Genomic DNA, 25,364 nt, shown 5'->3' on the forward strand with positions numbered 1-25,364 from the left:
AAAAGGAGAATTGAAGGGGGATAGGAGCAACGTAAGAAAAAAATCCACAAAATGAGAGCAAGCAAGAAGCAGCAAGTAGAAAAAAAGATAAAACTGTTAAAGGGAAAACAATACAGAGGATGTCCCTTCCAACTCCACCCACAAAACTCCACACCTAACCAAATGACTCTCTTAGAAGAGAAAGGAATGCGGAAGAGGAACAAGGAACACCATGGAATGAAGGAAGAACACCTGAAGGAGCCTTTACCTAATATAAGATAAATGTCTAAGGAGGCAGGGTGAGAAAAGGGGAAAAAAATACAGAAAAATTCATAAAATCCCATTATTATAGTGGAATATAATATATAATTATATTATATATAATTATATTACAGCAAGTGGGAATACTTTAGCTATTGTTGTGGTTGCAGAGGCAGGATTGATTCCTACTTCTCATCAACTTCAGTGTGAGCAGATTAAGGCCTGTGCTCTTGTAAAATTATACAGATGTCAAAAAAAGCAAACCCTATCAGAACAGACTATCCAGCATCTTTATATCTGATATGGCAGTCCCCTGTCATGGTCTATTAACAGACCGAGTGGTTTCTAGTACTATTCCTTTATGGCAGACACTGGAGATTATTGCTTCAAACAGCAAGTTGACCAATGCATTCACATATCTTACTTTTCTGGTTCTCACAAGCAGAAGCATCATATAATGAAATAGCATTAATTTATTTATTCAAGTAATGTGTTATGCCAAAAGTATTGTATAGTAACTCTATATATCATATGTATAGTATAATAAATTCATTCAATAGTCAGATAATTATACCTTGACAAGAAAGTTATTCTACAGAATAAATAATTAACTATATGCATTACATAACTCATTTGCCAGGATCAGAGGAGGTAAGTCACATTTAATTGGGTGGTACCTTGAAATATTCTCGCTGCCTAAAAGTAATAATTCATAAATTACTGCATGTTCTTTTTTGTCTTACATTTCTCTGTCAAAACGTTATTTGCACATGGATATCTGAACTTCCTGCTGGCCTTCACTCAGTGTCACTCAAACAAAGTAACGAAAGATAAACTTCTCAAAATGAGCCTGATTTATATAATTTTCCCTTCCTGCTGCATTCCTTGTCCAGAAAAAGAATTAAATGTTCGATTTTCTATACAGGAAATCAAGTCAGTAAAGTCTCTTTCTCTGAGGCTGTTACGCCCTTCTTTTGGCATGGAATCGGTTTGAAGGTGACTTCAGTGTTCTCTGGTAATACAAAATCATATCTGCACAGGTGCAATCTACATAGAAAAAAGAAAGAGAAAATTATCTCAGCATAAAAATATTTTCCATTTTTAATTCACATACAAAATACAGTAGATTATGAATTATTAAATTAAAAATCTGAAATCTTTAAGAAAAGATGATCAGGACAAAGGGAGAGGTTTTTCTTTTTCTTAGTTTAATCCCTGTTTCACAGATCATCAGAAAAATGTTGCCAGGCTTTTTGTAGCAACCAGGACATCAAGTGGATGGTAAGTGAGACAAGTATCTTGCCTATCTCAAAGTAAAAGTATCCTGTTATTCAGTCTGTAATAGATTTAGATTGAGTCTTGGACTGACTGGCTCAAAAAGGGTAACCAATTCTTAGGTAGCCATTAGCACTGTTCCCCTTGCTAAAGAGTTACATAAACCAGGAACACTTGACAATGATGGTTTTATGCTGGCCATGTTACCACACAAGAGTTGCATCTGCATGTGCATATTAATGTAAAACAAATTCTGGAGCTTATTGCTCCGGGGGCATCATTTGCACGTGTGCCCAGGACTGCAACATGTTGAGATGCATCAAAGCAGCCCCAGCTGAGAGGAGGCCTGGGGGTCAGCCTGCCAGTCTGGGGCTGCTCCCCCCGGCTCAACGTGCTGTAGATGGGCTGGCTGGGGCACAAAGGTGCTTCAATGCGGCGCTACCCAGCAGGTGGCCCCCATACTAAAGCACCCTCATGCCCCAGCCAGCCACATTGGCATCTTAACATGAGCTGCTGCAAAGTAAAAAACTCCACAGGAGGATAGTACCTGTATTTACAAGTTCTATCCTTCTGCAGAGTAAACTAGTTTACTCCAGCCTAAAAGGGGTGACTGTATAGTCTACTACAGAGTAAATATCTTGTGTACATGCACCCAAGTTGCTGGAATCAGCTTACCTAGGTGGGTTTGGGACAAGTTAATTAGCACTGCTAAATGACAGTACCAGTTAGCCCTGCCCTATGCTGATTAGCCTACCCATGGGACTGCAAAGACATGGTTATGCTGCTTTTGGATTTTCTTCTCTGCAAGTGAGATTTATTGGAGATTCACACAGAGCTAGAGGAAGAGGCTTAAAACCTGAGCAGGTCTAGCAGGATGTGTAGGTTTAGACCCCATCTGTGTGGATTCCAGAGCAATCCACCCTATATGTGATATTCCCTCTATACTAATGCTACTGGCTTGGGAAACCAAGTTGCTATTATCTCTCATTCCTGCACCTGTGCCCTTTAATCTATTTTTTGTTGTTACATGAATAATTTAGAGATTTCTTTTACCCCCTGTGTTTTTTAGCTGATTATTGTGTATTTATATAATTACTGTAATTATCCCTAACTGCATAAGGTGAATATGTGTAGTTGCATTAATTGCATGAATTTATGGAATTACGAGGCACAATTACATAATTATAACATATAATAGTGTCATAAAGTCTGAATTTTAATTATTTTGAAATCTTAAATCTTTCCTATGACACTTTAATTCAACACTAAATATTTTAAGATAATGAAAGAATTAATTTTTTTGGCAGGCATAAGTATCTGGAAATGGGACTATACTAGATTCTACATTAAAACAATAGACCAAATACAGCAAAATATACCATAAATATTAAAATTAATGAGAACCTCAAGACTGCATAAGAACAGAAAAGCAAGTCTGAGACAGGCTTCTGTAAACTGTGAGTTGGGTCTCTATAGACAAATCATTAACACAAAAGAAAGCACAAAGTAATTTGTAAAGGGTATCCCACTCATTAGAGCAAAGTAGCGAATTACCTGTTTGTTGTGGAGCGTTTGGGATTTTGTTAATTTATTATAATAGTCTGATTTTGATAGCAACTCATAAAATATTGGAGTTTTCCTATTCATTACTCATTCTGTTACCAATATTAGAAATTCTGGCTTTGCTGGACCAGGCATTAATGTGCAGGATATACTAAATGCAAAAAGATTGCTCAACTGAATGTGGGATGAATTGGGAAGTAAAATGTCCTGCTAGTGAATGTTTTATTTTCACAAAATGGAAAGTCAAACCTTCTATGTCATGGTGTTATATACTTTTCTGTGGACAATTTAAGATTACCTCTATGGCAATAATATTTGGAGCTTCTCAGGTAATGAAATGTAGGCATTTAAACATTGTGTGCATGTATCAGTAAGCACTGTATACACATTTTACTCTTCTACTTAGCAGGGACAAAACCTGTTTGCTTTACTCCTACAAGTAGCAGAACTGAAGTCAACAGATTTAGTCCAGAGTTGAGTATAAGACTGTCCAAGGAAGAAGAGTGCTTCAGTAATGATTTTAAAATTTCTCTTCCATTAAATATTTGAATTGTGCAATCCCTCCATTGCTAAGTCATCCTCACACACACAAGCTTAAGGACAATAAGCCACTACAAGCAGGGCCATCCCTAGGATGGAACAAATTGGGGTGACCGCCCCAGGCCCCATGCTTTGGGGGACCCCTTGGAGCTGGGCGGAGTGGTGGCTCTGCATCCAGCCACTCGCTACCCCCCATCCACTGATGCTGATGCTGATGCTGCCGATGGCGGTGGCAGCTTCTTCAGGTCTGGGGCCTGTGGGATCAGAGCGGGGGCAGGGGCTCGCATGGGCTGATTTGCCCTGGGTCCCACACAGGGCTCGGGTCGCCTCTGACCACAAGCCATATGTTTGTGATTTAAATATGAAGGTGATGCCTGCTGGACACAGCCTGCAATTAATTCTTACGTGCAAGTCTTCACATTCTGATATAAATCTCAGTAATCTGAGGAAGTAATTTATTTGGATGCCAATATTAATGTAAATAGGAATAGGCACAACAAACCATTTGCTACAAGAAGCCTAATACATAGTTGTCCAGAAACACTTCAAAAAATAGAATTTTTACAAAGTTTTATTAGAAGCTGCCCACTTACCTGGCTGGATTTGTAATAGATCTTAGCCTCATCCTGATAATCCTGAGTTTATATCTGGGGCCTATTAAAGACTCAGTAGAAAATGTTAAGGAAATTCTTGATATTTTATCAAAATCCTGGTTAAATCCAACAAGTACGCTGGCTTGTCTATATTGCAGAAAAGTTGTGGGTTCACTAAAGAGAAAATAATAAATGTCTTGTTAGTCAAGTCAAATGCAATATAATTAACAAACTAGGCTTAGATATGATGTGCTGTCTGGTGGTTAATATTTGTAACTGGGGGTCTGGTGACCCTGAGCCCAATATAAACTATCAGTGTTAACGGGCCCTTACCTGTATGCATGTGGCTGGGAAGGATTGTCTCAGTGTTAGGAGGCTCTATTCCTGTGGAATAAAGTCACCATGGGGACTGCAAAAATGAGCTGTGTTCAGAGGAGAAGGTGGCCAAGACATCACTATGTCACACTGATCACTAATGAAGTTATCAACTACATGAGACAGTTCACACTTGCTGCTAGTTAGAGCAACTCTCAGGTTGCTTTAATCTGTCCTACTATGATGAATCCTGCACAGAGCTGCAATAGATGCCATGCACCCCAGAATTAAGCTTTAATCCACCTTTTAGTAGGCAAGAATTTTTTATGTTCCATGAACTGTACAGAAAAGCTGGACTCAGCATTGGCTGCTGGTTCTTAATCTACCTCTGCTTCTGCCACAAATGTTGTGACAGTGTGCAACATTTAGGGCCTGATATTCAAAACTAGGTCCATGCCATCACAGACACAATAAAGTATACTTCATACCACGTTTGCTTCTCTTTCATATATTTCTGATTACCACTGAAGCCAAAAAATGCCAATTCCATTATTTAATTGGCCATTAGGTAGATAATTACCCCAGTTATATGTGTGAAAATGGTAACAGCACACAAAGGCTAAGTATGGACAGTCAAAAAGCCTGAGGCTGAATCGATTCAATCTTTGCAAGTTAGCTGCATAGATTGTCCCTTCCAACCCTAACTTTCTATGATTCTGTGATATGCAAGTGAACAGACATTAACTTCTGGTTCCAGAAATGCAGTCACATGCTTGCTGTGGCCCAAGCCAGAAGTCAAGGGGTGCCAGAACCTCCTTGCTTAGCTGGAGCTACCAGCTTGGGTCAAGTCTAGCTGGCCTATCTTGTGTGTGTGTGTGGGGGCACACAGAGCAGCCTGGAGTGCTGAGGGACTGTGATTTAAACTTGAATCTGGAGGGGATCTGGGACAGAAATTCAATAGGCTGCTTTAACCTAAATCAGTTAAGTCTGATACTACATGTGGTTAAGTTTGATATTACATATTACATGACCAAAACTGATTTAAATTAAACTGGTTTGGGCCATTCTGAAAGCAGTTTATATACTTCTGTTGTGTTAAAGATTTGAACCAGGTTCCAATCACTCATATGTGTAGCTACTTTAGATAAATGAAAGATTTAGAAACTGCAGGGAAAAAACATGACTTACCTTTTCATTTGTGAGACTATTGTGTTTCCAGAATAATCTGTTATTTTAATTTTAATTAAACCTCTCCTAATGCTTTTGTTCCAGGTAATAATGTCTACAAAGTATTTGTACACTGCAAAGTAGACACAGAAAATATTAAAATTCAAACACAGAATTCAATAGGACAAATACAGTTCTCATTATCTCCCCATTAAAAATACTCATTGGATCATAATGATGATGACTCATTACCTCTCTTCCTGCCTCAGCTACTGATTCAAATCAGAGGTAAGAGGCTATTGACTAAAAGTAGTTTCCATACAACAGCTATCTGGCGATCTGTGAAGTGAATTCATGGCTTCACTTAGTGGGACAGTGTGCAATCACAGAGCACTCTTAGAAACAAAATTAAGAGTTTGAGGACCCTACCTAGGGTAGGATTTTGCATTCATTAATTGCCCTTTGTTTTTTTGGCAGCCTTCAAAGACAATGATGACAGAGCTGTAAACAATCATGTCATTCCTGAAAATGAGTGCCAGAAAATAGTCGAGGAGCTGCTAACATGCCAATACCATGCTTGTTTTATGGCTAACCAAAAGAAGACTTCAGTGTCCTGCACTGTCAGGCAACTTTTCTACTTAAGAGACAGGGTTTTTTGTGTTTGCTTGCTTGTTTTTTCTTTTTTGTTTTTAATTATTCTTTGCTCAGAAACCAAGCCAAACTTTACATAAATGCCTATAGTTTGTTTAACCCTGGAGTGTCTTGGGTTTTACTTGGTTTTAAGGTTGCTTTTATTTCTCCCTATTTCAAATCCTAGGGATTAAATACTTACCCTTCTTCACTCAATAACTACCCTGTCTTCTTGACTTGCTTACTGATCTAATTTCTTAACTGGTATTTTTATTAGCTTTTCACTCTGCCTGTCATATCAGACTGTTTATTCCTTTGCATTCGTTTGTCTTTCCTGCACAAACATATTACATTGCTTTTCCCACTTCAAGAGGGTCTCTTCTCAGCTCAGCTTCTTCTTTCTTACTTTAACTAGTTTCTTCAGTGACTCCCATTTTTCTCTTGGCAGTCCAGCTATGCCTCTCACCGAGTGCAGCCTCATTTCTCTCTCTCTCAAGTTCTACTTGCTCATCACTTCCCACTCTGCTGAGACCATCCCTCTGTGTTCGTTACACTATACAGTGGCATTTAACTAATTGTTTAGAGTCTTTTTGTTTCATTATTTTATGTGGTATATATAGCAACAACATTCAAAATGTAATCAAGCATGTACTATCATTTCTAGCTCTGTTAATAAACAATAATAATATTAAAGGAAGTGTGGTAAGTTGGAAATAGATAAAAGATAGTCACTCACTGCAGTATGGTTCTTGGTCCAAGGTATCAAAAAAAGCTGTTGTTTCTGGAGGGTTCTTTTTGCAGAGCTGTTTTTTCCACAGATCTGCATAATAACCTGAAATCCAAATTTTGTACATTTGACATGAGGAAACTGAGCAAAATAATGACAAATTATTATTATTGCCCTTTCAGGAAACTACAGAGGGTGATAAACTTTGCTTTAGTTTTTTAGTGCATTCACTGGGAAAGCGAAATGAAATGGAAAATATAAGAATAATCCAGCCAGTCTGGCAGGTGACATATATTTCCCTACCCTCTTCAGTTTCCAACAGACTTCTTAAATTTCTCTTGCTATACTAGAATCATCCAAATTGCCACACTGGAGTAAAGTGGTTCATCTGGCATCCAAACATTAAAAGCAAACAGTGTTACCTGCTTCACATCAAGATGCAAAAAACTTCATAATGAGCTGTTATGGAATAACGTATCTATAGGTTACATTTTCTCCTACTTGTCACTGATGTGCAAAAGTCAATGTGCCCTTTTTAATTACCATCATTGCCATGCTCTTTTTAAATATATTCGTGGATGTTCTCTTAATTTTGTGATGTGCTTAATTCTCTTTCAATCCTGCCAAATCCCCAGACTCAATGTGAGTCTCCTTTTTTAATTTGTTGCATACTTCAGTAATATCCCCTCTAATTCCTGTCTGCTCTAAACTAAAATTTTCAAATATTTTAAATCTCTCCCCGGTCTCTAATTAGCAGCCATGTAATAATAGGCTGGGCACCTGGGTTGACTGCCACACACAGGGGCAGCAGCAATTTCTGGCTGCCACTGCTGTCACGATTGGACAGCCACAGCAAAAGCTATCTTTTTTCTTCACTCCCAAACCCCCACTGTTTTCCCTGTTGCTCCATCTTCATTATACTGCTGCTCATTAGTTTGTTGTCTCTCTGTTCTTTCTGTTGTATTTTTTTGAAGTAGGGCAATAGGAACTAAACAGTTCCCTAATTGTACCCTAATGTAAGGCTACACTCTTGATGTATATTATATCACAACACATCAAGTGGAGTCAGAGTTTTCCCACCTTCAGGAAGCATTTCTCTCTGAGAAACTTTTCCAGCAGAAGGGCTCTGCTCAAACACTCTTCCCTTAGTCTCCCACTGCTTCCCACTACTTACTTTAAACAAACCAAACCAAACAAAATGTTTCCCAAGCAGACCTTTCAGCTTAAAAGGGGAAAAGAGCCAGAGTGTCCATTAAGTGTGGTAGCGATTTCACTATTACTATTGATTTTATGTGAAAGGCACTTAGATAATATGATGATAGGCAGCAATATAAACTACTGTGATGATTTATTAGGTTACACAGAAGCAACTTCTTAGTGCTTACACAGGAAGCATGTTGTGAATCTACTTCTGACCCAATGAAGAGAGTTATATAGAGTTTAACGCACTTGCCAACACAGAAACCTTTAAAAATGAGCCAAAGCATTAAAACTTGATATTACTTTTGAACGTTAGGCAGTTGTTCAAACAAGCACTTTCCACAGATTCTTGGCAGTGGTCCTGCAATATTTATGGTTAGTACAATCCACTTTAAAAGCAGCTGTATTCTAAGAAGAATCTTATTATTTTGTTCCCTCTTACAAAATACATGCTAAATAACACTTACCCAGAACTGGACAGGATGCTAGATGAAAGTCTTCACAGTTAGCACATTTTCCTTTCTTAAAATTTGAGTATGAATCACAAGGGTATGTGGTTATGTTGCAATCTTGTTTCAAGGATGATAGGAACAAGTAAACAGATCTCTGATGGTCACACTTAAAATATTTACTTCCTTTAACAAAAAAAAGGGGGAAGGACATACACCAAATGATCAACTTTAGAAAAGGCGAGTACCTGATTTACACTTATGCAAGGAAAGAAAAGGCAAGGAATTAAAATAGGAGTCAAAATACAGAACTGCTCAATGACGTAGTGAGGCATTTTGTATACTCCCACAAATTTACAAGGACACCATGACCAAATACAAGGCCATGGTAAGATACGACAAACCACCCTTCCCCTGGGAGAGATCTTCCATGAGGACTGCTCCATGGGATTTCCTTCAGATAGCTCTTTTGGGGAAGAAGTTTTGCTTCTCCCCACAGAACAGGTTTCAGATTCCCAGGAATCCTGCAGGACCATCCAGACAGATGCCCTGTATCCTTCACAGCAAATTCTAGTTCCTATTGATCTCCCAACCCTTTCAAAACAGGGGTGTATTGGAATCATGTTACCCAGAATTTTTCTTCTTCCCACAACTGCTCTAGTTACTGTAGACAGAACTTCAAAGAAGTCTGTAATATTACAATACAATACAATGCCTTTTTCTACATAGATTCTCCACATACACAAATAGTTAATGTCATATGCATACTGTACATTCCATAAATAGTTATATGTAGGATAATGATAAGTTACAGCAGGGAGATATATTTTTCAGTATTGAAATCACCTACAGGCTGACAAAATATCCATCTACATACGAAAAGGATTTCTGTGAAATCTAAGCAGTAGTGTGTACTCACTGATTCTCATTCATTCAATAGCAACGTGGATAAGAAACAGAGAGCATGCATTGGTTTCTATCAGGCACTAATTATATGAGTGTACAGATATTAAAGCTTTTTCTCTCAGAGTAAAAACGGTCACTCCAGGAGAAAAATAACCTGGGAACAACCAGGGTTAAATCACTCCTAGCAGAAACTCCTGAGAGATTCTCTTCTGCAAGAGTGAGTGTCTGTACTTCCTGTGCTTCTCTCAGAAGATAACAGTCTTCCAGCAGCTTTACCCAGAACCACCCCCACAAGTCCCCAGGGAGACAAAGTTTCACTTGGTGGACTCTGCTTCTCCAAACAGGGAGCAAAATACACTCCCTTCACAATTCCCACATTGTACTGCAGGGAAATACAAGCTTATCATGGACAGTCTTAGTCAGCCAATCAGAGCTTCCCTATTCATTGCAGCCATCTCTCCCTAGGCATAATAAAGGAGTCTGCAGAGTACACTGAGAAATGTGCACACGGCCTCCCCTGGCAGCACAGTATCAACACTGCAAGCTCGCCACTCTTCAAGGCCTCAATATTTGAATGTCTGTACACTCAGCTCTTGGTAAGTTATTCTACCAAGATAAAAAACCTGGGAGAATTCTCCCAGATTATCTGTATGTATGTATGCAGCCTATATACATACAGTCTCTACTGAATTCAGTCCTTCCCTTACTGGTGATAGATAACTTTTTACATGATCGCCTCCTAATTTAAATGAACATATCTTTATTTACCGCTGAAGATTGTTTGTGGACAGCCAGGTTGATCTGCTCCTCCATTTGGGTAGAAATCGATATTTCCCAAGGGTTTCCTGAAGCCAAAAGCTAAAGGAGAAACACCATAAACAACAGTAAAGTACATAATGGGAATTTTCAAATGATGAAGATACAGTCTCAAAAGGTAAAAAAGTTCTTTTGAGCTTCTTTTCCTTTTGTTCTGTAAAATCAGATGAACATGTTCTTTCTTTTTCTAGTTGTCCTGTTCTGCAAAAACATAGAGAGCATCTATGCACATGCTCTGGAGGGTGGGAGAGGGTGAATTAAAGCACCCAGAGCATCATGTGTATCAGCATCTCCACACTGAAAAATGGTGGTGGAAGCGCTTTAACTAAAGTTTGTTTGACAAGCTTCAGTTAAAGTGCCCCTGCTGACATTTTTCAATGTAAGGACCCTGATACATGTGATGCTAGAGTCAGCTGGAGTGCAGTAATTACCATGCTGCAGCAGATTTGATTAATCGAGTCTGATCTGATGCGCTGCAATTACAGTGCATCAGAGCAATCTCAATGTATATATATAAGTGCCCAGAATGACAAAAGTGACTTCATATGGTACCCGAGGCTTAAATTTGAGCTTCAGTCCAGACTGATGTTAAACATCACCAGCAGTCAAGTCAGCTAGTATGGGAAATAAAAACTGGCTAAATGTGGTGCCACCTGCTTCAGTCCCTTTATGCCACTGCCAATAAAACCTTACATGAATCAACCATAGTAGCCCTAGGACTGTTTTGAATCCCTCCTGCCTTGGTGTAATTTTTATAGTTTCATAGTTGTTAGGGGCTGGAAGGGACCTTACAAATCATCAGGTCTAGCCCCCCTGCACTTGGGCAGGAAAGACTGCTGGGATCAGATTACCCCAGCAAAGTGCATGTCAAGATGCTTTTTGAAGATCATCAGGGTGGGCAACTGTATCACCTCTGGGGGGGGGCCTGTTCCAATCCCTTGGCACTTGACTTGTAATTTATATATTTGTATTATAATATATACTATTTATTTTTTAAAAAGTAGAATTAATCTTATGTAAAATATCTGTTGTCCTAACTAGATATTTGTACAATATTTCCATTGACATTGAGCTCCTGAAAATCATGAGAATTGTATTTTGGCAGAATTCTGGTATTGGTGAAAGGAATCCTGATTTGATTTTTCTTGCCAATACCAAGACATTTTCTTGACAATGAAATTATTAATTTTAGCATCATATGAATACGGTTCTACACAAGAATCTAAACAGTGGACCTAAATCTATCTTCACATGTACAAAAGCTACTCCTTTAAAATGGTGGAACTGCAGTTGCCTTTCTGACAAAATAATTTCATATGAAAGTGCTCACAATTCTTAAAGTGTGTGTGGACAGCATGTGAGTACTGTAAACTAACAGTCATGCTCAACTATTCCACAAAGAACCCTATTTTGACTTAACTGATTGCATAGTCACATATATTTTCATGCAATGGGAGATTATATTCTTTTCATTCTACAAGTAAAAGACTGAAAGAGGTCTACACTCCAGTGAATCGTAATCTCGAGTGGAGCTGTGTGTGAAATGATTATTTCTACAAATGTACTGATTTTTTAAAATTTAAGAATGCGATTCCAATTATCTGTAGGCCCAATGCTGAAGCTCTTAACTTACTTAACCCCACTGATGAAAGTATAACTGCTCATGTAAGAGCAGAAGGAATAGGTCCTTCACCTCTAACGACTGTCATTAGTTCAATTCCATTTTAGATTCAAATAACCTCATCAGACTTATTTCTTGCCACTGACTTCAACAGGCACCGGTCAGACACTTTTAAGGATACAACACAAACTCTCCTTATTAACAGGATGAACCAAGGCAATCTTAAGTAGGTGATCCTAATTTACCTCCTCCCTTCCTTTCCTAATTTACCTCCTCCCTCACTTTTGCATTCTGTTTTTTCTGTTTCCACCTCAGTACAAAAAGGAAAGCAAAAGCTGAGTTATTACCATCAATATCAGTATGAATGACATCAACAAACTGTGCATCTGTATGATCCAGCCTCTCATCTGGAGGTTTCCCAGTGAACAAAGGGCCTGCAGGATCAAGACCTGAAAAAAGTCATGTGGCAATTACTTTTTGAGAGGTCTCTTTCTATAATCAAAACCACAGTTTGAACAGGTGCATCTACAATCCACTCCAAAACAATGTTCATACACAGCGTAGCATCAATGACTCACCCTTTATAAATAAATTAACATTAAATTAACTAATTCATCTCATACATTCAGCCAAGCTTAGCGGCATCTACCAGAAGATTACTTAGCCTATACCCTAGAAACTCTCCCTCATCTCAAGAAAAGAAAGACAAAATAATTTGTTTCAGGAATTTTAACAACCGTCCTTGTCCTCTTTCACCAAACCTGTAAAGCATTTTAATGAGGGCAATTCTCCTAGTAAATAGTTTTTAAGATGTCCTTTATATGGGGGTAAAAAGAAGAATTTACTTATTGGGGTCCAATCTTGTATTCCCAAAGACAACATAAGACAAACAGACTTAGAGAGAAAACAGCAGCAAAATTAGAAAATGCATCTTCTGTGTCTCATGCTGAATCTTGCTTATAAACCTGTAAGCAAAAATTGGCACAGCATGTCACCCTTGAGCTGCTCTGAGACCTAATCTGTAGTGGTGTTGGATTACTGACAACATCACTTTTAGCAACCTTTCTGATGACACTCACAGCAGTGCTGCAAAAGTCTCACTCTGGTCTAATGAAGCAGGATGTGTTAAACAAAGGCAAGAAGGCAGAGAAAGAAAAGAACGTAAAAGGCTTAAAGGAAAAGGAGACATGAGAGGCTGAGAGAAGGAATCCAAGTATCATACTCCAAGTTTTGTTCAAAACCTAGTTGGATCCAGTGAGATAGTGGCATATTCTCACCCTCTTTCTGTGGGTGAGATTAGAAGTTACAATTGTACCTTATTAACAACTCTTAAAATATGAAGCATCACACATTCATGCTTGTTAACAAGTGGTAGGTGCCCCCTAGGCATCTTAAAATTACACAAGTTGACGTGAGGATTTTCTTTGAGTTGTGCTAGTCAGCTCAGCTTTGCCTAACTTCTGATTCTTTATAGGACATCAAATGACCAATGCACAGTATGCCAGAAGGCATTGCTCCCAGGTAGACTAGCTGTCCTTCTGGACTCTGACGCTTTCCTGCCTCCCCCCTGACAGCCTGAACAGTGAAGCAGCAGCTGGTGAGTGAGGAGGAAAAAGGGCGAGCAGTGGGTCAAGCAGAGGAGGAAGGAAGGGAACTGCTGGGCTGCTGGGATGGGGGATACACACAGCACAACAAAAGACACGCAGCATAATAATACAATGTACACAGCACAACCCACACACACTGATAGCACAACACACAGAACGCAGCACAACACACATACAACACAGCACAACACAACACACCCACCCACATCACAGCAAAATACACACACGAGAGTGGCAGGGTTGGGGGGGGGGGTGGTGTTCACATGGTGAGCCTCTAGTTGCTGCCAAGTAGCAATAAGGGAGCTCTCCACATGCCCAGGCTCTGCACAGCTCCGTGCAGTCAGAGATGGCTGCTCTTCCACTGCTGCACACGTGGCCTAGTTGTGCTGCTTGGTGGCAGCCAAAGGCAAATCTGTGGATGGGGTACAGGGCTGTACTGAGGGCTCTCTGTGTGTGTGCATGCTGTGCTGGCAGGGAAGGAATGCTGTGCTAGGGATAATGGAGTGTTTTGCCACTAGAGAGCCGGCAGGCATGAAGCAGCCTTGTCACTTCCTTGCCACACCTTCTCGCCAGCCCTTTGGTGGCATCTCAGAGCTGTGCACATTACAGAAGGTATTAACCCAAAATGTGCTCACAACATATGATCACTATAGCAAGCCCTAACACTCCTTAAAGTTAGCAGGTGCTAACTGCGGGCACCGTTACACATGCTCTGGGGTGAACGTGCTTTAATTAAAGTGGCTCTCAGAAGCCGTTCTAATTAAAGCACCTGAAACGCTTTGTGTATTCAGCATCCCATGCTTCAGAATGGTGGCAAAGACACTTTAACTAACACTCATTCGAGAAGCTTCAGTTAAAGCACCCCCACCACCATTTTGAAGCACAAGGATGCTGAATGCACAAGATGCTGAGGCTGCTGAAGCATGCTAATTAGCATGCTCCAGCAGACTTGATTAATTGAGTCTCCTCCACCCCATACTAATTAGCAGGCATTGGGCACATGTATAGGTACCCTGTAATGTGTAAGCATCTCCTATGTTAGTCGGGTCATGTTATCACTCTGAACCAGAAAAAAAGGGTCCAATAGTGAGATGGTGGATCTTGGGGTCTCAAAGATGATAATCATGACAAACATGATGAAGAAGATTGCTCCATTCAGTTCACCCATTCTCCTGGTATCAGTACAGTCTAACAAATTTTGTTAACCCAATTTCCTGTTTCAGTGTCCTCTCACGTATCAAATGCCAGGGGCCTAATTTTGTTTTTAGTAATCCAGTTATTCAAGACTTTTTCTTTAATTATTTTCAGCAAAATCTGTTGTTGAAGGAAATTAGAACTCTTTACACACTTTCATTTATTTCCCCTCAGCTGACATAACAACTGATATAAAGCTGCTAGGTTTTCATAACTGCAGCAGCCCAAAATTATGCCATTTTTGCAACACTGCCCTTATCCAGAATAGCCTCTTCTCTGATGACTAGGACACTGGCCAGATGGAAGAAATAGGGTTTGAATATCCTCACAAAAAGAAGGGAAATGAAACCAGATCTCCAATATGTTTTCTGACTGTCCTACTGGACTATTGTATTAAGCACCTCAACTCTTGAAAATGGTAGGATTTAACTTTCACCCCCAGTCAGCATTTCCTATTGGTTATCTTAGGCAATTCCATTCTGCACATTGGCTTCAGTGAATCCTATTCTGAAACACTTAACTCTTCACATGCCGTGTACTTGCCATATACCATGTATCTAAGCCAGACCTGTGGATTCTGCCCCTGAAACCAGGCCTCTAAAGTTAGGCACTGTAGATACCTGTAGACTTGGCCGGAAGCTGCTCCAGCATGCTGTAATTACAGTGCATTGGCATGTACTTCATTCATCAAGTCTGCTGCAGCATGCTAATTAGCGTGCTTCGGCCAGCTTCCATGTCTCCTCCACCAGTGTCCCAGCACTTGAAAATGGCAGTGAGGGCACGTTAACTGAAGCTTGTTCAATGAGCTTTAGTTAAAGCACCCCCACAGCCATTTTGAAGTGTGGAGATGTTGGTACATGAGACTTCACGGATCCACTCTAATTAAAGTGCCTCCCCATGCCAGAACACATGTAAAAATTCCCCCAGACCCTGCCTTGGTTCTGTATTCTTTATGCACCCCACTTCCTGTTGTATTCAAAATTCTCACTGAAGACAACAGATGTTTCAAGCTTGTAAGAAATATTGGATAAAGCCCTAGGACTAAAACTGTTAAGTACAAACCTTGCACCTAACATTAGACTTGCAAATCCACACTTAAAAACCTCTTAAAGCAAATATGGTAGATCTCTGTAACTCTCACTTAGGAACTTAGCTTTAGACAATCAAATTAGAAAATGTTAGCCAATTTTCTTTCTAAAAGTATAAGCAGAATTTTTGTGCTAGACTAAATAAATTTAGAAAGATCAGGTATTTCTAAATACTTGTTATGATGCTTCCCTATCATATCAAATCCTCTCTAGATTTACATCAAGAATGCATTGGCTTATTCCCTATTACCATATAGTTTTATCACGTCAGATTTGTGAATTTTCAAATCCTGGCACCCATATGGTATGCAAGTAACTATAATAATGATGAAAATATACACAAGAACATGCATACCAAGTTTAAAAGCCTTACCGGTAATTCTGCCAAGTTTGCCATTATACATCTGTCCAACAAATCCAGCTATATGAGCCCCAAGGCTAACTCCAATCATATAAATAGAGTCAAGAGAAGCTCCATCTGCCTGTCAGTGAAAGAAAAAAAGCCAGTGATTATGGGTTATAGAAATGTTAACCATAATGTCTGCAATATGGTTAGTTGAACAGACCTCAGTAAACTATGATTTACTCTTCACTTTTTCCTCAGACTTGTAAGTTTTATTTCTGACTTTGAAACCCCCTGGAAATTCCAAAAAAATATTTTTTATTACATTTTCTATAGTAGACATACAGTACAGCAGTTATGAAACTTTTTGACTATATAAATGCATGAAGAAGGATACAGTAATACCATATTTGCTTGAATATAAGAGAACCCTAAATGAAAGATGACCGCCCCACCCCCGCACTAATTAGATTCTATATATGGGAAATTTATAAATTTGATATAATTTTCCAGGTATTGAATCTAATTACTGGAGACCTTGAACATGTCCCCTTCCTACTGCTACAGCAAGGAAAATAAATCTCAGGGTGGCAGCTCTTGTCCTGGCCTGCCTTCTTCCCTCCGCAGCCTCTTCCTTCCATTCTTACTATCAGACCCTTCTCTCCACAAGCACATGGAATGAGGGGAAAATCTGAAAAACTGGACATGTCTACATGTGAATATTAATGGGACACAATAAACTCTGGTGCACTTTGTGCCAGAGTTTATTGATCCCGGGTGCAGCATTAACACATGTGCCTGGGACTGCAGCACATTGAGCCAGAGTAGAGCAGCCCCAGCTGGCGGGAAGCCCAGCAGATCAGCCTGCCAGCCTGGGGCTGCTCCAACCTGGCACATCATGCTGTGGAAGGGCTGGCTGGGGGACGAGATTACTTCAGTGAGGGGTTAGCCTCATTCCCTAGCCAGTCTGTCAGTGTCTACATGTGCATTGCAATGGAGTAAATAACTCCTCTGTAGGACAGTACTTGTATCTGGCAGTACTAACCTATGACAGAGTTAATTAGTTTACTCCAGCCTAATAGCTCCACATGTGTAGACCTGTGACGTTTCACTGTGGAGCTAATTAGGCAACTGCAGTAAGCGTCTCATGTGGATGTGCCCACTAACTTTGAAATAAATTTGCTTGTGGTAATTTGCATATAGGCAAATTACTATGAGTTCCCATAGATTAAGTTAATCCAGGATTGATGCGTTTCACTTTTGTAACTGCTGCAATTTATAGCATAGGTACTCCATAAATACAATTTTAAACAACGCTTTTGTACCTACTTACATATAGTATAAACTATGCATTATATTAGCCCAAAGCCAAAAGGCTCATGACTTACCATATCGTTCACTGGGTAGGGCCCCAGCAGAGTCAATGGCATTTTAACTCCACAGCTCAGCACTTCTCAATATGTGTTTATAAAGGATCCATGTGCTAATTAGCCCCACTCAGGACTGGAGCCAGGTGTTTTAATTATGAGTCCTGGGATCCTCCAAAAATGTATAAGGTGCAGGTCAACCTGGTATGGCTTTACCCCCGATGGTGGAGCCACACTAATCATCAGTGACAGACTGAGGGAGGAGGCAATAGAGGCCTTCTTGGTAAACTGTTTGGGGCCCTGCTTGGTGATGTTTGCCAAATACTTAAGGCTAGTGAAGAAACAGAAATTATTGGAAATGGGAAAGAGAAGCACAGCTTAGCTGTGGGAGTAAAGAGGATATCAAAACATATTCAGTGTAATGGGCTCACTGTGACTTGGGAAAGAGTTGGCACTAAGCAGGAGTCAGCACAACGGACATTTTCATGCATCTCATTCAGATGGGCTATGCTAACTTAACCTTGTGGTAGGTCTTTTTGGCTTGTATCTATTCTCTTTCTTTCTCAGTATAGTGACCCCTTCCCTTCCCCTCCCCCTCCCCCTCCCCCTCCTTCACCTCACCTCCCACCTCTGGGCTTAGCTGACTAACATTGTAAGTATCTAACCTAGTTGCACTCCCCTCCTCACCCCCATCCGTCTTATGTTAGTCCTTTGCTTTGGCACTCTATTTCCCTTATGGCTCTGTCATTTTTTCTATGATCCTTAACATTTCCTAACAAAGCTAAATCTGTTTTTGGCACCAAGGGGAGGGCATTGGGGATGGCTCTAGCCCTGCCAGTGCCAGCCTAGTATAGCAGTACCTCTAGGTCTGGTGTCAGTTCCCTGAAGATGGAACACCTGTCTTTAAAGGCCACACACACACATACATACAAAGTTTCCCATCAATCCGCTTGCCTGCTATGAGTGTTTTATAGTTATGCTCAACGTTGGCTGCATTTAATCCACTTCACAGGTGGTTGCCATTACTGAGCACATGCTGCTTTTGGCAGCAGTTCAGTAACAGATAATGTATTTAATGAAGTTTGCTTGTATTTGAATATCAGACAAGGAGCTATTTTCCCTGTGCTGAATGGGGTGAGAGAAAACCTCATCTTATATTTGGGTAAATATGGTATTTCTTCACTGATTTATTTGAAGAAGATAGAAAGTACTACAAAAATACAGGAAAGGAAACTATAACTGTCAGCTAAATGCAACCCTTTCCCCTACTCTCAATAAAATAAAAAAATTCTAGTTACAAGCACTTAAGCAACACAGCTAACTGAGCAAGGCTGCCAAGCCTATACCTGCAGTGAATCCTGAAGGGAGGAAATGCTTACCATGTGTAATAGATAATGTTTTCATTAAAGCTACTGCAGGACACAAAGCCAGTGTAAGGAAATCTACAACCATGATTTGGAAGCCTCTCTGTCAGTCCCAAAGGCAAGTGGAATCTGAAATAGTACTCTAAGTCTGGAGATGAAGTAATAGTTAGACAGTTCCATGACAATCAATTTTCAAATATGGTATATGAAGTTTTGCATCTTGACTTTTCACCTCTTCTGTGATCATTTTGCTGTGACCTGGTTTGTTGTGACCTGTGATCTGGTTTGTACCAAGAAGGGACTGGTAGAGGAACAAGTTCAGAGGAAGATGAACTATACACATGAAGGGCAGCAACAGTTCTACTACGTTCAAATGTAAGTGCTTAACATTAGTTTTCATCAGAGTTGGAACTATGTTTTTAAAGTTATTTTAGTCTTCCATTATATTTTTATAAATTAACAGTCTTTCCTCCCCAAGTACAGGGGGGCTGGATCAATGGTCTTGTAAGGTCCCTTTCAGCCCCTAACATCTATCAAGGTATGAAATATAGCTATAGTCAATACTAGCTGATCCCAACAGCCAAGCTATAATATGCCCTCTTGTGGTCTCCTATGGTCCCCACTACTCCCTTACATAATATTCTAATTATTTGTCCATTTGTTTAAAAACTATTTAAATCCACAGAAGCCTTTCCATTGACTTTCTTGGTTTTGGCTTAGACCCTTAGTCAGAAAAACTGTTTTCTCAGCTGCTGTTAGCACTAGATTTATCAAATGCTTTCTACAATGGAGATGTGTTCTTAAATGTCTTATGTCAGTTGTTTCTTATAAATGTTTCCTATGAGTTATTTTCATAAGTGAATGTTCTTTGCACCTTATTTAGTAGTTAGAGAAATAACATCTGCAATATTTTATTTAAACAATATATTGACACCAGTTTTTGTATGTTTCACTTGGCCACTCATTTGAAAGAGCGGCTGTTTTTTTGACATAGCTAAAACTCATTGCAAAACAAGGGATTCAAGACACAATATTGGTTCCATTGAAATAAAACTGTCATTCACTTCAGTGGATGGGAGAAGAAAGGTGGAATGTATGATACAGCAGAAAGTATATACAGCATAAGTACATACAATGTTCACATCTTGATTCAGACAAAATGATCGTGTTTACTATGTTCCTCCTGCAGTTCCTTCTATATCAAACCTTTTTATAAGACACCAAAACTATGCTATTTTAATTCATTTACTTCCAGGGCAAATGTCTGACTTACCAACATCTGGTCAATAAGTTTCTTCAAGATATATGCAACTTTCTTGGTGTTATGAACAGCAGTAGGATAAATTAGAGTAGTAGCACCCCGGTTCCAATCTACTATAATGAGGTTAAAATCTTCTACAGCCAGCAGAAGTTCCTTTATGTCATTTAGCCATGCTGGTGGAGATCCTGTTGGCCTGTAGCCATGGATAATAAAGACAGTTTTCTTGGTCGTATTCAGGCTGGTAGATGCTGTTACATTATGTTCACTGAGATTCTCAGAACAATTCTGGTTTTGCCTTGTATACAACAGTAGTTGCACTTCCAGGTCTGTTCCAGTTAAAGCATTGCTTATACTAAGATCTGTAAATTCAGGACATTTTTTCTCTGCATCTGAAAAATATAAAAACATCAGACAACTATTTAACCAGTTAGACTATGATAAAGACTGTTACCCTTTCTTTCTTTCTATTACCCTTTTCTTTCCTGTTGTTCACAAAGAATAAAGTATTTCCACTTACTCTACCATTCTGAATTCAGTGCATTTCCTAATTATGAAACATGGGCAAGTAGCACCTCTACTGTGCTGGCTTTTCTAGATTCCTGCAAAGCCAATGTCTATTTCACAAGCTGGAGGATAATTGAACTTGACTTCTAATTCCAACTAAGGAGTTAAAATCCTTTGTCACTTGGCCAAATAAAAAAACCCCAAACAAATAAGATCTGGTTGTTAAACCAGACAACTTTCCATTATTGCACCTACAGATCAATTGTTCCTTTCTGGTTTTGGACTTGAGGTAAAAATCCCACTGTTATGCAGAACATCCAAAAAGGATCCTAAATTGAGTCTGGAAAGGTGAATGAAAGATGTGAGAAAATGGCAATGTTTGTAATTTCTTTGCTTGAACGATGCAGTTGTAGGGAAGTACTACAATGTGAAGTTTAGCTCAGGTTCTAAATGATGGCCAAGATCTTCAAGAGAGTTGAACCATTCATTTTTTTGCTGTATGCTTCAATATCAATATGAAATGCCCAGCACTTCAGTAGCTTTTAGTTAAGCAAGTCAATCACCTGCTGCAACTGAATCTATATGGTTCTCTGTCAATAGAATGAGACTTAGGAGCTTTGGGTATAATTCCTAGCCCTATCACAAGATCCCGGTATGATTTTGGCAATTCACAGTGGCCACATCTACACGAAACGCTGATTGCACAGTAGTTCATTACTACTGCACAGTAGTATTGCATGGCACAAAGCATGATGTGATGCTACTGCACAGTAGTAAGGAGCTACTGCATAGTCAGCATCACCAAAAAGCCATGCTGCTTCACAGTAACTCTGGTTACTGTGCAGTCATTTAGTACTTGTGTATGTAACACAAGTTACAACACAGTAACAACTGTGCACTCAGGGTCTCATGTAGACCGGGTCATTCTGCCTAAAATACTGTTACCTATGTGTAAATTGGGAATAATTATACTGTTAGTAATCCTGTTCAAGAATCTGAAACTTATTAGAGGAACATAAGATTTGTTGAGAGAGATTTCTCTCATCCAGGGTCGTAGGAAGTAAGGCCAGTAAGATTTCTCACATCCCATCCTAGTAACAGTAAGACCTAACTCTTTCAGAATTTCCCAGAGATGTGAGACCAAAGTTCCAGTTCTTGATCTGATTCAGGCAGAGCAAACCTGAGTGTCCTTCATGGTGGGTAGGGCACTTTCTGGTTTTTCCATTTGAGTGTGGAATTTATAATAATTGGAGTCATAAGTAAGATACCACTTCTTAAATTACTTCAGTAGTTCCTGTACAGTGTTATTTTCAAATAGTTTTTCCCAGGAAAAAAGGAACGTGTTGACTTCTTTGTATTAATGCCTGAAAGTGAAAAACTGAACTCTTGCTCAGCCTGTTCCCAAGAAACCTGCAAGTCAATGAACTCAGAGTGCATGTACTGTGAGTAGACTGCCTGACTCTTCCTTTTTCTGGAACATTACTGCAGTTCTTAAATTCCAGCTGAACAGATTAGCAAAATACCTAAACAGTGATCTAATACTATAATTGTAGATTACTTTTATGTATTGTCTACTTTGAGAATTAAAAGACTGAATGCAGACATCAACTTATGAACCTAACAGTGAAAGACAAGATTTTACAAATTCAAAGTCAGCTGGTGGTGTTAGGTATACTGAGTATGGTGGTTTAAGTGTAAATCTTTCACACCACTAAACCCCAGAAACTTAAATAAACACTCATTGCTGCAAAGACGATTTTCAAAAGTGCCTAAGTATGAAATTGTTTTATGTATGCAAGGATAATCAAAACAAGCAGGAGAATCATGTGGACTCATTTCTACTTTCCATCATGGTCTCTTTTAGGCTAATTCAGTAGTTTTCAACCTTTTCAGTCAGGGCACCCCTCCACAACTTTTTTGAATTTAGCAGCACCCCTAGCTGAAAACCACTCTTGTTCTGTCTCTGCTTGCTGCAGTGGTTCTCATCTAGGCTGTTGCCCCACACTCCTGACTGCATTAGGCTTTTCTGATAAATCTAAAGCAGGCAGGAGCAGACATGTAACTAATGAGTTTTGTGCCCTGTACCGCTGGGGTATGGGGAGTGAGGGAACAGAGGGTGGTCTTTTCTGCCCTGTGTCCCCACACCCAGCTTCTCCAGCTGGACAGTGCAAACAGTTGCTTCAGCACAGCAGGACTCCTCTAGATGTGCAGTGCAAAGGGCTTCTGCAGTCCAGCTTGACCCCTCCTGATGGACAGGGCTGGAGCCTTGGCTGGAACACATGCTTTTGCCATGGCCCTTTCTGGTCTGACTCTGTACAATCCTTCTGGATACAGGAGGGCACAGTTGGTCCCACCTGCTCAGCGCACCTCTATTTTTTGGAAGAACATGTGGGATCAGATGGGGAAGAGCTCCAAAAAGAGCGCTGACTCTAGTCACAGCTGCTCCCCAATCTGTCTCCAGAGGAAATGCAGGGCATTTCACCCCGGCTGCAGTGGCACCCACATCCTGTCACCCCTGGAAGGGGCTCTCAGCACCCGGTTAAGAATCACTGACCTAATGGCGCACACATTCATAATCAGATTTGAGAAACATCCTGATTTCAACTGTGTTAAAGTTCTGAGAAGCTAACCTCAGGCCCAACACCTACTGAGTATCATCTGTTATAGCTATTTGTTATATAATTTGACTTCAGCAAAGATAATTTATATTGCCTAAGAATCTGGCCCCTTATATTTAAACAAGTTTTCCTCAGTTTCTTTGGTCACAAGAGCTTTGTATAGAGCAGCAAGAACACAAACTGTCAAATCCTTCTTCCAATAAGCAGAAAAAGGAACAGTGTCTCTTCAGTTCCTAAATGGTAGTTTCTCATGTAAGTTTCCCATAAATAGCTCGCGTGAATTACTCACGCTATCAGTTTACTTAGAATTCTGTAAATTGACAACAAAAAAAACTACCCTAAACAGAGAGGATGTAGCAGACATTTGGAAGAAGTGGTGGCAGCACTTTTGTATCTTGCAATCAAGTGCATTGTTGAGACACTGCACAGGATTATATATCCTCCATACTGTTAGACACAAATCTAGAGGTACTGAAAATCTCCAGTGCACTGCATGGAATCATGAAGATAACAGGCCATCTTACAAAGGTATTAAAATTTGCAGGAATATTTTGATCCATATAAAAAAATGTCACTTAGGAAAGGCAAGAAACCATTTTGATGATGAGAGCTTATTTTCCAAATCTACATCAAGATAATCATGCAGACTTAAACAATTTAGAGATTCGAGACCAGATAATTTGTAGAATATATGAGAACCAGGACAAAGCCATCTTATTGCAAGAAATAGATTTAACATTGCAAAAAGAAATGAATATTTTCAGGGTTAGTGAAAACCATAATGAAGGTGGAAGTGACAGAACAGACTCAGAAAATGTCCTCTAACTTTCTACCCTAACATATCTGGGAAGACACAAAACTTCTACCTTCTCTTTCTTTTATTCATAAAAGTGACTGTAACTATGAATATTGTACATCTGGAATACTATGGATTCCTGATTGTTTTAAGTAAATATAATCTCTTTAGAATGAAGACATTTGAATGTTTTATTTTTTTTCAATTCAAAATGACTTATTTTTAAAGTAATGATTTACCAAGCTACCTCCTTCTGGGATAATATGACTCACTAAATAGATTAATTTATAAGAGGAGACAACTCCACATGTAGTCTTTAGCATGCTGATGTACAGCTGAGAGTTAGCCAAATCAGGAATTCTGAACTGTTCTCTTGCAGTTACTTTGCATTAGCAGTATCAAAAGACCCTGGAAAAAAATCTGACAATGAAAAAGATCCTGAAATTTTAATATCATGTAAAATTTAATTTCTGGCTTTCAAATCATGATTTAATGTTATATACAAGGTGAGATAACTAAATGTAAAATCTCCTTCACACATGCCACTCACACACCCACAGCAACATGCTGAAGAGTAATTTTACTTAAGCATTTCATTACATATTCCCTATTCATGCCTAATTTATACAAATAGTAGATGACCTTTTTCTACTATGCACAAAAACCAACTGTTCTCTCTCTCTGTATCGCTGCACCTTAGCGTTATATTTTATTGCATATTTTTCAACTAACTTAGTGAATTAAGCTAAGACACCTTAAAAGTTTAAATGCTTCTTGATATCTGTGGGCTTATTTTGCATTCTAATCATTAAAGCTCAAGTCTTGCCTCACTTGTTTGTATAAATCAAGATTCACTTCACTAAAGCAAATGGAATTACAGGGACCTCGTATGAGTAGGAAATCAGTAGGGCTGCACGAAGCTTTGGGGGCTGATTCGATTTGGAGGATATTTGGCCTGATTTGGTGGCTGAATCTCCAAATCTGAATCGAATTAGGGTACCAATTAAAAGGTCTGAATCAATTTGAAGCTCTCTGAATCTTCAGAAAGGATTCAGAGAGCTTTGATGATTCGGACAGTCCCTGGTGGCTGCAGCAGGGAGCTGCAGCCAGACTAGGAGCTGGTAAGTAGGGGTGGGGTAAGGGGGCTGAAGGGGGGCAAAGGGGACCATGGGGGGACCTC

General features: G+C 39.5%; 1 protein-coding gene across 2 annotated transcripts in view; it reads right to left on the reverse strand.

The window, feature by feature from the left end:
- Positions 1-405: 405 nt before the first annotated feature.
- LIPI (lipase I) overlaps positions 406-25,364 on the reverse strand; it is a 28,284-nt gene continuing 3,325 nt past the window's right edge. For both annotated transcript variants that reach the window (XM_019528746.1, XM_019528745.1), the window contains exons 2-10: positions 20,279-20,655; positions 16,305-16,413; positions 12,390-12,491; positions 10,374-10,463; positions 8,718-8,885; positions 7,060-7,155; positions 5,715-5,826; positions 4,212-4,385; positions 406-1,287 (exon numbers count right to left, since the gene is read on the reverse strand). In XM_019528746.1, the coding sequence (XP_019384291.1) occupies positions 1,170-1,287; positions 4,212-4,385; positions 5,715-5,826; positions 7,060-7,155; positions 8,718-8,885; positions 10,374-10,463; positions 12,390-12,491; positions 16,305-16,413; positions 20,279-20,655 (1,346 nt within the window). In that variant the 3' untranslated portion in view covers positions 406-1,169. The remainder of the gene's footprint in view (positions 1,288-4,211; positions 4,386-5,714; positions 5,827-7,059; positions 7,156-8,717; positions 8,886-10,373; positions 10,464-12,389; positions 12,492-16,304; positions 16,414-20,278; positions 20,656-25,364) is intronic.

This window comes from Crocodylus porosus, unplaced genomic scaffold (genome assembly GCF_001723895.1).
Source record: "Crocodylus porosus isolate Cpor-Errol unplaced genomic scaffold, CroPor_comp1, whole genome shotgun sequence".
Taxonomy (NCBI): domain Eukaryota; kingdom Metazoa; phylum Chordata; order Crocodylia; family Crocodylidae; genus Crocodylus; species Crocodylus porosus.